The 16,930-nt window shown below is 37.5% G+C and overlaps 1 protein-coding gene across 8 annotated transcripts in view; it reads left to right on the top strand.

Moving 5' to 3' along the window:
- Nucleotides 1–16,930, top strand: part of BIRC6 (baculoviral IAP repeat containing 6) — a 224,370-nt gene that overhangs the window by 202,070 nt on the left and 5,370 nt on the right. For all 8 annotated transcript variants that reach the window (XM_042933289.1, XM_042933288.1, XM_042933287.1 and 5 more), the window contains 4 exons: nucleotides 3,551–3,768; nucleotides 5,629–5,790; nucleotides 9,419–9,496; nucleotides 16,145–16,333. In XM_042933289.1, coding sequence (XP_042789223.1) covers nucleotides 3,551–3,768; nucleotides 5,629–5,790; nucleotides 9,419–9,496; nucleotides 16,145–16,333 — 647 coding nt within the window. The remainder of the gene's footprint in view (nucleotides 1–3,550; nucleotides 3,769–5,628; nucleotides 5,791–9,418; nucleotides 9,497–16,144; nucleotides 16,334–16,930) is intronic.

Raw genomic sequence — 16,930 nt, 5'->3', positions numbered from 1 at the left:
AATTTGATTGTTACTTAATATACATAAGTTTGTATCTTTTTGGACTCCGATTAGTTTCTATAGTATTTTATCAAATTATTCCATATTTATTGTTGCACTAAAAATTACTCTCAAAACTTAAGGTGTTTAAAACCTTTATTATTTCACAATCTCCATGGGTCAGGAATTCAGGAATGGTTCAGCTCACTGTTTCTGGCTTAGACTCTCTTATAAATGTGGCCATCAAGATGTCGGCTGGAGCTTCGTCATGTGAAATCTTGACTGGCTCTGGGGGCTGTGCTTTCGATCTCCCTCACGTGGCTGTTGACAGGAGGCCTTAGCTCCTTGCCATGTGGGCCTCTCCATAGGACTTTTTGAGTGTCTTCATACATTGTGTCTGGCTTCTCATAGAGAGCAAGCAAACAGGAAGCCAAACTGCCTTTTATGACTTAGTCTTAAAAGTTGTAAACATTGCTTCTGCTTTATCATTAGAAGCAAATCACTAAGTCTAGCCCATGCTCAAGGAACGGGGAATTAATTTCTACCTTTTGAAGAGGGTGTCAAAGAATTTTTGAAAGTATTTTAAACCATCAAGCTTCTATTAGGAAAATAACGAGTCTGTTCTAGGATTCTAAGAAGAAAGTTTCCTGAAATGTGATTGTGTGTGTGTGGGAGTTAAATATTTTATTGAACTTTAGGTTTGAATTCACTTACTGGTTCAGACCCAAATATGTTTTAATGTCTTTTTAAAGCATCTGTAATGTGCATGTAGTTGAAAGTATTTAGACACATTCCATCTCTATATGTTCTTTAGTTCTTTCCATTCAAAAGTTTCATTTTATCAATATGAATGCCTTATGCTTCTGTATGTATAGGAAATTCTGATTTAAATTATTACCTCTAATTAAGAAATTCAGAGTCCTTATATCAGAGCCAGGAGACTTCTCTCGTACCACATAAAATCATAAACTCTCCAAGTTGGATATGACTTTAAACATCATTAAGTTTTACTACCCAGTGACTTTTAGAATCATTCACCAAAAAAAAATGCATGTTTTCTGTTGAGCCTTTTGGAATAAACTATATTTTCTACCTTTTATATCAAGTACTTTTAATACCATGATTCTTCTACAATTTGATATTTATTGACTGCCTAATATTCCATCATGTAACATACTGTCTTTTAACCAATAACTGGTCCTTCAAGTTGTTTAAGTTTACTTATTTATTTTGAGAGAGAGAGAGAGAATGAGCGCATGCATGCATGAGTAGGGGAGGGGTAGAGAGAGAAGGAGAGAAAGAATCCCAGCTGGGCTCTGTGCTATAAGCGGGGCTCGAACTCACAAACCATGAGATCATGACTTGAGTCAAAACCAAGAGTCAGATACTCAACAGACTGAGACTGAACCACCTAGGTGCCCGTCCAGTTTTTCAATAACCTTTGCAACATCTCAGTGGCCATATCATTGTTATAAATATTTATATACATTTATGATTATTTCCTCAGGATAAATTAATAGAAGAGGATTTGTTGAGTCAAACTATGTACATTTTTAGGAACTAGTCATTATCTTTGAATATTTTAATAAAGTTTTGGTATTAGTAGATCCTGTTCTCTTATAGGTAGCTATAGGATAGAAAATTTTCCTCCAGTCCTGGGAATCGGCTCATGTTTGTTTCTGGTGGATTGCTGTTTATAAAATTCAAATTTATACAGAAATTTATCTCTGTAGTATGTGAAAGGCGAAATTGGGCAGATGAAATAACTCCAGTTTACAACTTCACTGACAGGAAGTAGTTAGCAGTCTTGCTGAGATGTAGTATATGTACTGTGTGGTAAAGTCAGCTTTCAACATTTCTTCTTAAATTAGATTCTACTCGTATAGAATTGGTGATAGTTTCTACAAGAGATGCACCAAAAGTTTATTTTTCTCTCTGAAAGATTTGTTAAATAAAGATTGTGGCACTCCTCTTTTAAACATATGGAATACACATAAAAAATTAAAAAACAAAACAAACAAAGAAATGGGGCGCCTGGGTGGCGCAGTCGGTTAAGCGTCCGACTTCAGCCAGGTCACGATCTCGCGGTCCGTGAGTTCGAGCCCCGCGTCGGGCTCTGGGCTGATGGCTCAGAGCCTGGAGCCTGCTTCCGATTCTGTGTCTCCCTCTCTCTCTGCCCCTCCCCCGTTCATGCTCTGTCTCTCTCTGTCCCAAAAATAAATAAAAAACGTTGAAAAAAAATTAAAAAACAAAATAAACATATGGAATACACAGACCTGTGACTCTTCATAGGTCTTCCCCCTTTTTCTAGATTATAAGCTACTTGAAGTCTTGAAGATTGCATTTCCGATTTATCATTTAATCCATATAAACTAGCCTAGAACCTCGCACTTAGTAAGCTCTTGGTGAAATTTAGTGCATTAATGCTAATTATAATAATAGCATTAGTTCTTCTGTATATTTAGAATTATATGAACATAAGATCAGAAGTTATTGTTGCTTCTAATTGACAGTATTTGCCCTAGTACATGGTTTTGATGTAGTGTTAAAATTTATATAAATCTTTTGTAACCCATTGGTTAGGGTGGAATAATCTGAACTGGAGATAAAATTCAAATCCATTTTTTTTTCTTTCTGTGTGTACAGAGTTTGTAAGTAAAGAATAACTTCAACTCTTTTCTAAATCTGCCTGAATAAATGGTTAAGAATTAGCCCATTAGTTCTATTTTCTCAGAGTACTTAGAACATTACCCTAATAATCTTCCTTTATTGCATTAACTTAAATTCCAAAAGTAATGCAAGAGTAGACCTCAGTCTGGGACTTTGTTTTCCAACTCCAAAGTCAGTGCAAATATATAAAGACCTATTCTGGTTTAAAAAAAATGAAATATAATAATAGTTCTTGGCATTTAGTATTTTGAATTATTTTGGCAAAAATTATACACCACACATTTTAAGAATAAATTGCTTTTTCTGCTTTACATTGTCATAGCAGTTTGATACAGTCTATCAGTGTGTCCACATTATATAGATTAAAAAATCATTTCCTGGGATTCCTGGCTGGCTCAGTCGCAGGGCATATGTGACTCTTGATCTCAGGGTTGTAAATTCGAGCCCCACTTTGGATATAGAGATTACTTAAAAATAAAATCTTAAAAAAAATTATAATTTCTTCATTTTGCTCCATTACATAATCCATCCACCGAACAGTAGTTGTGACATAAACATGTATAGCTTGCTAATTTTTCATGGTCCTCTCCATTTTGTGGGGCTTAAAAAATTTTATTTTAGTATATTGACACACAGTGTTACATTAGTTTCAGGTGTACAACATAGCAGTTCATGATTTTTGTGCATTATGCTGTGCTCACCACAGTGTAGCTGCCATCTTTCACCATACAACACTATTACAATGCCATTGACTGTGTTCCTTGTGCTGTGCCTTTGGTCCTCTCTGTTTTGGATGAAGGGCTAGTGATTTATTTGTGATCCTTGTCGTTATAACACTACTCCATTCTAGTTCTTTTTCTTTTTTTTTTTCAGTGTTTTTTTTTTCTTCTTTTTCTTTTAGATACATTTGAGATGGTTTCTGAGGATGAAGATGGGAAATTGGGTTTTAAAGTAAATTACCACTACATGTCTCAGGTGAAAAATGCAAATGACGCAAACAGTGCAGCCAGAGCCCGCCGCCTGGCCCAGGAGGCTGTTACGCTGTCAACCTCACTGCCTCTTTCGTCCTCTTCGAGTGTGTTTGTGCGCTGTGATGAGGAGCGACTTGACATCATGAAGGTAGAAAAACAACTGTGTTTTCTCTGTTTCTAACGCCATTATGCATACAGTTGTCTATATTGTTCAGATAGTGACTATACAGAGCAGTAGAAGTAGCATGAATTTTAATAAATTAAATAATCCTGTTGGCCATTTTGGACATCATTGAAAGGAATCCTTTTTTTTAATGTTAGAGGTATGTGTATGGGACAGCTCTTCAAAATAACAGTTTAGAAGAAAGTACCAAAATGCCTGCCTTGAGTAAAGGCCATATGCTGCCTGTAGTTTTAAGAGCTGAGTATCACAGGATTTTATGTTGGTTGGTAGGAAAAAATCATAGGACTTCTTCCTTGTCATCCAAGATACTTCCTTCATGTTTTATAGTATCATTCTTCAGAAATTACTTTTTTTTTTATTTTCTAGGAAATTCATGCAGTTACTTAATTACCTAAGACTTACTTAATTACTTAAGATCTGTGAATTAAGTAATGATAGTACAATATCAAATAGTACAAAGATTTGACACCTGCCGGGGAGGGACATGATGGGGAACCTTTCTTTACATTTGTCATTTAATTCTTGGTTTCATAGTCTGTCTTCCTTAGATACACAGCTGTAACTATCAACACATTGATTTGAGGAGCTTTTTTGTTTTTGTTTTTGTTTTTTTGCTTGCTTATTACTTTTTTATTTTGCTCTTTTGGATAAATTTTCAGTAAAAATCTCATAGGCTTTGCCTATTTGAGCACACTCTTGCCTGTCCCTTGTTACAAACAATAGCCAATTATAGAAGGATCGCCTCGGGAAGTATTGTATCACTAAATAGACCACATAAGTTCAGACTTGTGACTTTGTCTCTGGAAAACATTATGCTGTACCTAAAGTTAAAAATCCCAACATGGAGCTCCAAACCTTAAATCGGAGTTGTCACAGATTGAGACTCTTGATCACTTTCTTCCACATACAGCTTTTCAGGATCAGAGACTTTGCAGCACAAGCCTTGCACAATTAGTATCTATTGATTGACTGAAAAAAATTCATTAAATAATTCTGACAGTCAGGGTTGGGTTCTCTGCTATTTTTTGAACTACCAGTAACCCTACAGGGAACACCTCTTGTTCTCTCAAAACCTTTTTATCATAGGTTATTACATGAGAACTTTTCTTGTTATCTATTTGTCTTATTATTCCAGAGAAAAATATTTAAAACTAAGTTATTTCTTAAGAGATTAACCTATCTGAAGATATATTGCAGAAAATTACCTCCATACCTTTTGGATGTGATAATGAATATACTTAAAATCTCAAATCTTTAAATGCTATAGAAAATATGAAGGGGGCGCCTGGGTGGCTCAGTCGGTTGAGCGTCCGACTTCACCTCAGGTCACGATCTCGCGGTTCGTGAGTTCGAGCCCCGCATCGGGCTCTGGGCTGGTGGCTCAGAGCCTGGAGCCTGTTTCCGATTCTGTGTCTCCCTCTCTCTCTGCCCCTCCCCCGTTTATGCTCTGTCTCTCTCTGTCCCAAAAATAAAATAAACGTTAAAAAAAAAAAAAAAAAGAAAATATGAAGGAAAGCTCCCAGGAAAATAGTAACTTAATATTAAAAGGTATTTGATATTTAGGTAAGCTTTCCTGCCAATAAGGCATCTTTTAATAGCTTGTTTTCACCAAAACTAAAAAACCTTAATCCTAATCTAAACCCATTTCCACTCATGTTGTTATTTTTAACTTTAACCTCATTTTTAACACATTCTGGTAGAGATAGATTCTGTCTATAGGATGTAAGAAGGTTGTTCGTTTTCATGTTGGATTGTGTTTTTCTAAATAGCAAACAATGGTTGGGAATAGTAACAGAGACCTCTGTGTTTGTGTATGCTTACTAGGTTCTGATAACCGGTCCAGCGGACACCCCTTATGCAAATGGCTGCTTTGAATTTGATGTATATTTTCCTCAAGATTATCCCAGTTCACCCCCTCTTGTGAATCTAGAGACAACTGGTGGTCATAGCGTGCGATTCAATCCAAACCTTTATAATGATGGCAAGGTAATGTAATTTCAGCCTTTTGTTTTTAATGCCAAAGTATTGTAACCAAAGGTTCTTTGTAATTTAAACAAAAATTTTCTTTTGGATATCTTCTTTGCAAGAGTTACGTGGCTTTCTTCATGCTGCTCTTTCCTGTATGCAAAGATTAGCCTGGGGAATGACAGAGAAGGAACCAGAAAAGGCAGAAACACAACCGTGTTGAGAAGCATGTATAGTCTTAAGAAGCTACTAAGGGACTAACTCATTCAACACATTCCTTGGCCAGTTGAGAGCTTTCTCCCCTCAAGATCTAGTAGAGCCAAAAGTCTGTCTTTGCCTCTCAACTTTCTTTACTTTCCGTATCTCCAATTCCATTTCTCTTTTCACAAGTGCCTCGAGATAGTTGAATGGCAAAAGTATGGTCCTGTCAACTCTGTATTCCCTTTTTTGCATGTCCTCACTTTTTTTTTTGCTTTCATAGCCATCCATGTTTTCCATGATACATTAATTATGATCTTATTTTTGATGCTTAATTTATGCTAAAATGTTTCCTTTTTCTTCTTTTAAATAAATGGGAAGATGTGTTCTATCTCAGAAAAAAGTTGGGGTGCCTGGGTGGTGCCTCTTCCAAGGTTGTGGGATTGAGTCCTGTGTCAGGCTCCACATGAATGTGGAGCCTGCTTGGGATTTTCTCTCTTTCTCCCCCTACCTCCCTCCCACACCCCCTTCTGCCTTTCCCCCTCTCCCCGCTCCCCTGCTCACACTTGTTTCTCACTCTAAAAAAAAAAAATTAAATTGAGGTATAATAAAAGGCATTTCATTTGACAGTAAACCTTTTAAAATTAGATTTAAAACAACAGTCTTAGGGGCACTTGGGTGGTTCAGTCAATTAAGCATCCGACTTTGGCTCAGGTCATGATCTCATGGCTCATGAGTTCAAGCCCCACATCGAGGTCTATACTGATAGCTCAGAGCCTGGATCCTGCTTCGGATTCTGTGTCTCCTTCTCTTTCTGCACTTCCCTGGTTTGTGCTCTCTCTCTCTCTCTCTCTCTCTCTCTCTCTCTCAAAAATAAACATTAAAAAGAATTTTTTTAAAGGACAGTCATCACTGTTCAAAGTAATTTGGATGGCTTGATGGAATTTCAACAGTAAATTCCATGCTGGAAGTGTTAAAAGTTTAAAAATCACTAGATGGTCAGGGGCACCTGGGTGGCTCAACCAGTTGAGGGTCTGACTTCAGCCCGGGTCATGATCTTGCAGTCTGTGATTTCAAGCCCCACATCGGGCTCTGTGCTGACAACTCAGAGCCTGGAGCCTGCTTCAGAGTCTGTGTCTCCCTCTCCCTCTGTCTCTGCCTCCCCCCCACCCCCACCCCACCCCTCCGCTCATACTCTGTCTCAAAAACTAAATAAACATTAAAAATAGTTTTTAAAACAATCACTAGATGGTCAGAAGAAATTCATAGCCTTCACAAGCAGACACTTCTTTGATGATCTGAGAGGAACAAGGGCTTGAAGTTGATCTGGTTTATTACAGATGGACTAAGTTTTCCCTGGGTATCATCTTCCTGGTTTCAGGAGAAGCCTGCCTCAGATCTGTGCTTGTAGGCTATCGTTTTGTTTTCATCGTAAACTCCGATCGTAAAACTGGAATTTGTTTTCTTCGTTGATTTCAGGAGATTTACCCAGAGGTAGAGCTTACTTTTGGGAGAGCAAAGAACAGGTCTTTTATAACTGAGCAGAGAAGAGGAACTAGCAGTGTTGTCTTCACCCAAGAGATAGACTAGAATCTGAATAGAATTGAAGTGTAAATTGTTAAAATTTATTTAAGAAGTTACTTCACTGGGGTGCCTGGGTTGCTCCGTCAGTTAAGCATTGGACTCGTGATCTCAGTTCGGGTGTTTTTGTTTTTGTTTTGTTTTGTGTAATTAATTAATTAATTAGACAGAGCACAAGCAGGGGAGGGGCAGAGAGAGAGAGATCCCAAGAGAATCCTGTCAGCGCAGAATCTAATGTGGGGTTTGATCTCAAACTGTGAGATCATGACCTGAGCCGAAATCCAAAGTCAGATTGACTGACTGAGCCACCCAGGCACCCCTCAAGCTCAAGTCTTGATCTCAGGATCTAAGTTGAAGCCTTCTGTTGGGCAGACTACACACTGGCTGTGAAGCCTCTTTTAAAAAAAAAGAAAGAAAAGAAAAAAGAAATTACTTCCTTTAGACTTAATGGTATAGCGAAGCAGGTAAGGGCCTGAGAGTTCAATATCCTGAATTATATAGTCTTTGTTATATTAATACACTGGTAACATTTAACCCTTGGGATCTAGATCTCTAGATAGGGGTAAGAATACCTGGCATTCATTGGCAGCAACGTGGATAAAACTGGAGGGTATGATGCTAAGTGAAATAAGTCAGAGAAAGACAGATATCATATGTTCTCACTCATATGTGGAACTTGAGAAACTTAGAAGACCATAGGGGATGGGAGGGGAGAAAAATAGAGGGAGGGAAGCAAACCATAAGAGACTCTTAAATACAGAGAACAAACCAAGGGTTGATGGCGGGGGGGGGGGGGGGGGGGGGGTTATTGAGGAGGGCACTGGTTGGGATGAGCACCGGGTGTTGTATGTCAGCGATGAATCACGAAATCTACCCCAAAAACCAAGAGCACACTGTGCACACTGTATATTAGCCAACTTGACAATAAATTATATTTAACAAAAACAAAGAATACTTGGCATTGATAGTCACAGGGTGTTCTAAAAATGAAATGCCTGACAGTATCTTAAATAATAACGTACAAAGCCATTTGGATATAGTTCTTTAAAAATTGTTAATGAAATTATGTTCTAAATGAATTAACGTATTTTGCCTTATTACTGTGATAGAACATTTGCAAAACTAGCAAGGCGATGGACTTCTGCTTTATTAAGGACCACTTATTTTCCAAATCTGTTGCCCATTATGTGAAATTGTCAGTTTACAATTACACATAAAATGTCCCCGATTTTGTTTTTCCCAGAATGACCTCCATACCTGTGTTTGGCAGATAGTTTAGGTTCACTCTTGCTTATGTGAGCGAACAGTATCTGTGTGGTGAAGTTGGTTCCAAGGAACCCAGTGGAGCCTCAACGTCCTCTCAGGAGGCCTGTGAGGTCTCCTCCTTCCAACTTCATGTTTATGTGAAGCTAGATGTTATCAGATACTTCAACCAGAACAATATATTGTAACAAATTGAATGTAGAAGCAGATTTGAAAACAAGATCTCTTTTGCTGAACCATACCCATTTTTAAAATTTACAAAATTTTAAGAGAAATTTTTTTTTAATATAAATGGTGCCATTTTTTCTCACTGAAACTTGTTTTTGGTTTGGGAAAGAGTTATTTTTTATTAAAAAGTGTTGTTTGTATTAACATGTAATAGGTGCTATTTCGTGTTTCATTATGAAAGTGAAATGCCGTACAGCTTTGGATCACATCTGAAGATGCCAATTCGTTTTAACAAACCGACCCTTGGGGTTTTGTTGGGGAACATAAAACTGAGATACTGTGACATGATAGCATTTCATTTTTGCTTCTAGCTATGACACTTTGCTTTTTAAAAGCACTCTATTCAATTCTGTATATGTTTTCTTCTCTTCTTCCTCAGGTTTGTTTAAGCATCTTAAATACGTGGCATGGAAGACCAGAAGAGAAGTGGAATCCTCAGACCTCAAGCTTTTTGCAAGTAAACACATTTCTCTGAATTTCACTTAGAAAAATAAGAACTATCTATATTTTAAAAAGTGTGTTTTAGGAGCGCCTGGGTGGCTCAGTCAGTTAGGCGTCCGACTTCAGCTCTGGTCATGTTCTCACGGTTTGTGGGTTCGAGCCCCGCAGCGGGCTCTGTGCTGACATCTTGGAGCCTGGAGCCTGCTTCGGGTTCTGTGTCGCCTTCTCTCTCTGCCCCTCCCCCACAAGTGCACTGTCTCTCTCAAAAATAAATAAACATTAAAAAAATAAAAAAGTTTAGTGTTTCAGAGAAATCACCATAAATTATCCCTAGGTAAGCCTACTAAAGTTTGATCTACCCTGAAAAGATTCTTTTTCTACATTCTTATTTTGAATTAAGTGAAAAAAGATACAAAAAATAATTCTCAGGATGTCACTCTTTTGATTCTCTGAAGACTTTGTAGCATCCTCATGAATTAAATAATATCATAGTATAATTTTTCCCTTTTTGTTGATGTCGAGATTAGGAAAAAAGTTTACATTGTTTACATGATTCATGCAGGAGAACTATAAGGAAGTCACTAGAATATTCCTCCCAAGTAACTACTTCTTCATTTTAGAAATTCTTGTTTCAGTTGTAGTGTAAAAACCTTAAAATATTTTTTCTACATGTATGTTACTCTTGTCAACTCAAACTAAGCAAAGAAAGGAAACTCAGAGATATCCTATTTTTCATAAAGTAAATTAGATTTAGCTGAGAATTGAAACTTTTGTCGAATTTAGATAATTTTTTTAAAATGTTTATTTATTTTTGAGAGACAGAGAGAGAGACAAAACGCGAGCAGGGGAGGGGCAGAGAGAGAGGGAGACATAGAATCCAAAGCAGGCTCCAGGCTCCAAGCTGTGAGCACGGAGCCTGATGCAGGGCTGGAACTCATGAACCATGAGATCATGACCCAAGCCGAAGTCAGACGCTTAAACCGACTAAGCCACCCAGATGCCCCAACAACTAATTAGTTTAAAATTTGATTTGCTTGGGGCGCCTGGGTGGCTCAGTGGGTTGGGCGTCCGGCTTCGGCTCAGGTCATGATCTCACGGTCTGTGGGTTCGAGCCCCGCGTCAGGCTCTGTGCTGACAGCTCGGAGCCTGGAGCCTGTTTCGGATTCTGTGTCTCCCTCTCTCTCTGCTCCTCCCCTGCTCATGCTCTGCCTCTCTCTGTCTCAAAAATAAATAAAAACATTAAAAAAATTTTTTTTTAATTTGATTTGCTTTTAACTTTTATATGGCTTATATATCTAATATATACCCAAAATCTTGTAAAGTAAAGAAACTTCTACTCAGGGGTTTAAGTTTTACAAGTTTGGAAACTTAATTACCCATGCATAAAAATGAGCTTTGTTCTATATTCCCTTTATGATTTGGGTTTATCGGGGGTTTTTGAGCTTTTTTTTTTTATCATAATTCGCAGAGTGAGAACGTAGTAGATAAATCATCTGTACACTGTTCTGTTCACTTAACATTAGAGCATATCCATTTTTCCAAGTTACATTCTTATAATTTTTAATTGCTCTTAATCTTTTGAATTAATATACTGTAGCTGAACTGGTTCTCTATTATTGACTAAATTTTTCGCTTCTAATTTTTTTAGTTTTATAAGTAATACAGTTATTACATGATTTTCTTTATATTTTAGATAGTTTCCTGAATCAGGGTTTTCAAATCTGTGACAAATTGACTTGGGCAGGAGCAAGAGGAGGCTCTCTCTTTTCTGTGGCAAGAGTGAATAGACTTGTTTTCTTCCAGATCTTAGGGGGAAAACTTTCAGTCTTGCTTCACTGAGTGTCATTAACTGTGAGTTTTTCATAAATTCTCTTCATGTTGACGACATTGCTCTTTAGTCCTGGTTTGTTGAGTATTTTTATTATGAATGGATGTTGGATTTTGTCAGATGCTTTGTCTGCATCTGTTAAAATGATTCTACTATTTTTGGCTTTTTATTTTATTAATATGATATATTAATTTTTGGACGCTAAACCAACCTTGCATTCCTGGGATAAATCCCATTTAGTCTCTTGGTATAGAATTCTTTTTAGATATTACTGGATTCGCTTTGCTAGTATTTTATTTGAGGATTTTTGGCATCTGTATTCCTAAGAAATACTGGTCTGATCTTTGTGAGCTGGTTTTATTCACATTATACAAGAAATAAATACATGTAGGCAGGACCACATTACTCTTTGTTGTCTGTTAGAAACTTTCTTCAGAGGCAGACTAGAAAGGCTCAAGGAAAATTACTTAATTTCTCTTTGGTTAGATTTTAGGACCTAACATTGTTTTACCCTTTTATTTATCACATGTGCACTAAGGATGAAAGTACCTTTGCCAGACTGAAAATCTTCCACAAAAATTTTTGAAGGTTGTATACAATTAAAAACAATTCCAAAATATTTGAACAGTGACAAGCTTTATTAGAATTTCTTAGTTTCTGGGGCGCCTGGGTGGCGCAGTCGGTTAAGCTTCCGACTTCAGCCAGGTCACGATCTCGCGGTCCGTGAGTTCGAGCCCCGCGTCAGGCTCTGGGCTGATGGCTCGGAGCCTGGAGCCTGTTTCCGATTCTGTGTCTCCCTCTCTCTCTGCCCCTCCCCCGTTCATGCTCTGTCTCTCTCTGTCCCAAAAATAAAATAAAAAACATTGAAAAAAAAAATTTAAAAAAAAAGAATTTCTTGGTTTCTGTGAGTGACACTGTTAGAAGAATAATGTTTCTTTGTATAAAAATAATACATTTTGTAGTCTTATGCTGTAAGTCTCATATCCAGCAGTAATGTAGTAATAGTCTTAACTATTAGCACAGTTTAAAATCAAGTCACGGGGCAGCCAGGTGGCTAAGTCGGCTGAGTGTCGAATTTTGGCTCAGGTTGTGATTTCGCGGTTTGTGAGTTTGAGCCCTGCATCGGGCTCGCAGCTGCTGTCAGCCTATCAGTGCAGAGATCGCTTCAGATCTCTGTCCCTCTCTCTCTGCCCCTCGCCCCCTTGTGTTCTTTCAAAAATAAATATTTAAAAAATAATAAATAAATAAAGTCAAAGTCAGGGGGACCTGGGTGGCTCAGTCAGTTGAAGCATCCCACTTTGCAGGTCATGATCTCTTCAGTCTCTCTGCTGTCAGCACAGAGCCCACTTCAGATCCTCTGTCCCTCTCTCTCTGACCCTACCCCGCTGGTGTACTCTCTCTCTCAAAAATAAATGAACATTTAAAAAAAATAAAATAAAATCAGAGTCATATTATTTATTAGGACTATCACCAGAATTTTTTACAGTAGCACCAAGTTACAGCATTGCTTACATAACTGGTTTTTAATGTTGCTATAATGTACTTAAAATACCTATTATAATGCCTTGTGAATAGTTTGTTCCAGTTGGATGTTAATAAAGATATCATATGCAAAAGGAATTGAACGTATTTTATGGTTCATGTAATCAACCATTTATAAATGTTAACAAAATATATATTATCATTTCTCTTAAAATGGAAAATTCTGGAAATCAGCCACTTGTTTACAGTCCTAGTCATTTGCAGCATAATTTTCCAGAAGCAGGTACTTAATATTTAAAAAAGTTAAAAGCATTTTACTAATTAAAAGTGTTTCCTGGGTTGCCTAGGTGGCTTAGTCAGTTAAGTGTCCGACTTCAACTCAGCTGATGATCTCACGGTTTGTGAGTTCGAGCCCCACATCTAGCTCCCTGCTCTCCGGCGCAGAACTCGCTTCAGATCCTCTGTCCCCTTCGCTCTCTGCCTCTCCCCCTCTTGCATGCTCTCTCTCAAAAATAAACGTTAAAAAAAAAAGAATATTTCCCTCGTACCAAAGATGTTATTATTTCTTATAATACAGTTTCTCATTGCAAATTAGTATTTTGGATTATATACTCTGTACTCTCCTATGTTTTAAATACCTGTGATAAAATTTTTTGATGTACCAGATCAAGTTAGACAATTAAATCCTCTGACAAGATACAACATGAAAATACAGGAAATCAAAAGTTAATAATCTCTAAGGGATGTGGGGTAGGAGGAGGAATATGGCAAATTGGTGGATATTCTAAAGAATGAGTTGCAAAAAAAAAAAAAAAAAAAAAAAAATGAGTTGCAAGAATGGATAGTGGTAGGAATATAGTGACCAAATGAATATATACAATTGTAGGAGACAAGATTACTGACTACTTGAGTGGCTTAGTAAAAGACCATATGACAGGGTTAAAATTTTTATTTTGACACAGATAGTGAAAGGAAGGTGTTAGATGATTCTTGATTTAGTCAGTTCCTAAACAAATTATAGTGAAAACCTCTTGCAGTTTTGTGGATGCTTAATGTAAAACTAAAGAGGAAAGGGACTGTAAATTTAACCTATGAATAAAAGTCTGTAACTCTTGACTTTCTTAAAGTATCAAAGGATTGACTAGGAATCAGTGAACCTACGTTGCAGAATGAAAATCTATTCTGTTTATTATTACCTTAATTTTAACTATGTAAATATGTAGCAGGTGTGTTTCTGTTAATTACCAGTTCATTGTCAGGTCATATTCTAATAAAACACTTTAGGCAGATGGAGCTATGATAAATATTAGCTTTTTATTTGATCCAGGTAGCTCTTTTGAATTTTGTTGATCACAATGGAACTCCTACTGACTGCTTTTTTGCAGGACCCTATATTACCCTCTTATATTATAGATAAAAAGACATCTATTTTCAGAGTAAAAATGATTTTGTTTTGCATTTTATTGTCTTCTGGATGCATGCTCATTTTTGCTCCAAGAAAGAATAGCTGCTGTTGTTAATTACACTTAATTATAAGTGCTACTACTTTACCCCCTACAAAGTTTATTTAGTTCTCATAGCCAGTCTTTAAGTAAGTAGGTGTGATCCTAATTTTACAGATAACCAAAATAGTTCTGAGGGGCTAAGTTATTCTGCCTTCTTTGATCTCTGACTTGAATTTTACACATTGTTCTCAGAGGTACCTGGGTGACTCCGTTGGTTACACGACTGACTCTTGATCTTAGCTCAGGTCTTGATCTCAGAGTCATGAGTTCAGACCTGGAGTTGGGCTCAGCGCTGGACGTGAAGCCTACTTTAAAAAAATAAATAAGGTCTCAAGCTCAGTGCTCAGTGTGGAGCCTGCTTGGGACTCTCTCTCTCTGCCTCTCTCCCCCACCTCAAGCACTCTCTCTCTATAACAAGCAAACAAATAAATAAACCACCAAGTAAATAAATAAAACATGTTTAAAAATATGTATTATACATTGTTCTCAGGGATAGATAATTTTAATATTGAAATTCAAATCCTTTTTAAAAAGAGAAATCTTTCTGTCCAAGGATTTATTGATTTACTGTTTTTTCATGCCCAGTTTTGTTTCTGTTTTTGTTTTTGTTGTTGTTGTTGTTGTTTGTTTGTTTGTTTGTTTGTTTGTTTTTGAGAGAGCACAAGCCGGGGAGAGGAGTAGAGGGAGAGAGAGAGAGGGAGAGAATCTCAAGCAGGCTCCACGCTCAGCACAGAGCCCGACGCAGGGCTCGATCCCACCAATCATGGGATCATGACCTGAGCCAAGATCCAGAGTTGAATGCTCAAACAGCTGAGCCACCCAGGCATCCCTTTGTGCACAGTTTTTATGGCTAAAGTGTACTGTGAAGTAAAATGACTAAAGAGGTCAGATAATCCGAGGCTCCAGAAGATTCCATAACATAAATATTATGACTCCTAAATAGCCGAATTCACTGAAGAAAAATAAAGTAGCATCTATATACTTCCAAAATGGTATATATTTTAAAAAGCAAATAGTAGATGCCTTTAAAAAGTATTTTCTTTGGAATAAAAATAGGGGTGCCTGGGTGGCTCAGTCATGTAAGTGTCTGACTTTGGCTCGGGTCATGATCTCACAGTTCATGGGTTCGAGCCCTATGTTGGGCTCTGTACAGACAGCACAGAGCCTGAAGCCTGCTTCAGATTCTGTGTCTCCCAGTCTCTGCCCCTCTCCCACTCTCACTCTGTCTCTGTGTCTTTCAAAAATAAATAAACATTAAAAAAAATTTTTTTTTAAATAAAGATTGCCTCATGAATAGTTGTTCTTACCAGTGAGTCCTTTTTTTAACGTTTATTTATTTTGAGAGAGAGAGAGCGCATGAGCAGGGGAAGGGCAGAGACAGAGAGAATCCCGTTTGATCTCAAAACTGTGAGATCATAACCTGAGCCCAGATCAAGAGTCAGACTCTCAACTGACTGAGCCACCCAGGTGCCCCTAAGTGAGTATTGTTCAGAGTGCATGGTTAGCTTTATCCTCTTTGAGCGTAAGGACAATTTGAGCTCAATAATGTCTAAATTGGTATGGGGTGTTTATAAACAAATTTTTTTTTAGCAGTTTCAGGAAATATCTTCATTTCTTTTTGTTTTTCAAGAATTCAAGAATATAAAATGTAAGATATATGAATATTTTACAAGAAACTACTGTGTCTATTTTAATATTGCTTTTAATAACATAGCATTTCAGTGTCCTCGTGATTAACATCAATTTGACAGTGATAAAAATATGTGGAAGCACATATTAAAATATACCAGTTTACTGGTAATAAAAATGTCCCATCATAATAGCTTGTCTTTATTTCTTTGTTCCACAGGTGTTGGTGTCTGTTCAGTCCCTTATATTAGTAGCTGAGCCTTACTTTAATGAACCAGGATATGAACGGTCTAGAGGAACTCCCAGTGGCACACAGAGTTCTCGAGAATATGATGGAAACATTAGGCAAGCAACGGTTAAGTGGGCAATGCTAGAGCAAATCAGAAACCCTTCACCATGCTTTAAAGAGGTATGTTCAATAAAATTAATGAAATATTTTATTAAAGACCTTATATAATACAGTTTGTTAGTATTGTACTTGCCTTTATATTTAGACAATCTGGGGTAAACTCAGCTACAGCCTGACGCGGGGCTCAAACCGACAAACCGCAAGATCATGACCTGAGCCAAAGTCGGATGCTTAACTGACTGAGCCACCCAGGTGCCCCTCGATTCTTTTTCTAGTATACCACATTCAGTCTAATGAAAAATCCTCTTGGCTCCACCCTTCAAGACATAATCAAAGTAAAACCGTCTTTGCCATGACCAGCCTATTTCAAGCCATGGTTAATTACCTCTTGCTTGGACAGTTGAAGTGGTTTCCTTACCAGTTATCCTGCTTCCACTTTTGTCCCTCGGCAGTGGTTTTCTACACATAATCTCTGCATTTCACTCCAGTCCGTACCATGGCCTCCAAAGTCCTATGTTGTCTGGCCCCTGTCCTTTCATTCTTCAGCGTCTCTAGGAATTTAAAGGCTTTTCATACCAAGTGTTAGAATGTGCAGCAGCTGGAACCCTGATCCACTCTGATGGGAATATAGATATCATTACAGCCTCTTTGGAAAAC

The sequence above is a fragment of the Panthera leo genome, chromosome A3, assembly GCF_018350215.1.
Source record: "Panthera leo isolate Ple1 chromosome A3, P.leo_Ple1_pat1.1, whole genome shotgun sequence".
Taxonomy (NCBI): domain Eukaryota; kingdom Metazoa; phylum Chordata; class Mammalia; order Carnivora; family Felidae; genus Panthera; species Panthera leo.
The sequence above is the reverse complement of the archived record's forward strand: the minus strand, read 5'-3'. Positions and strand labels throughout refer to the sequence as shown.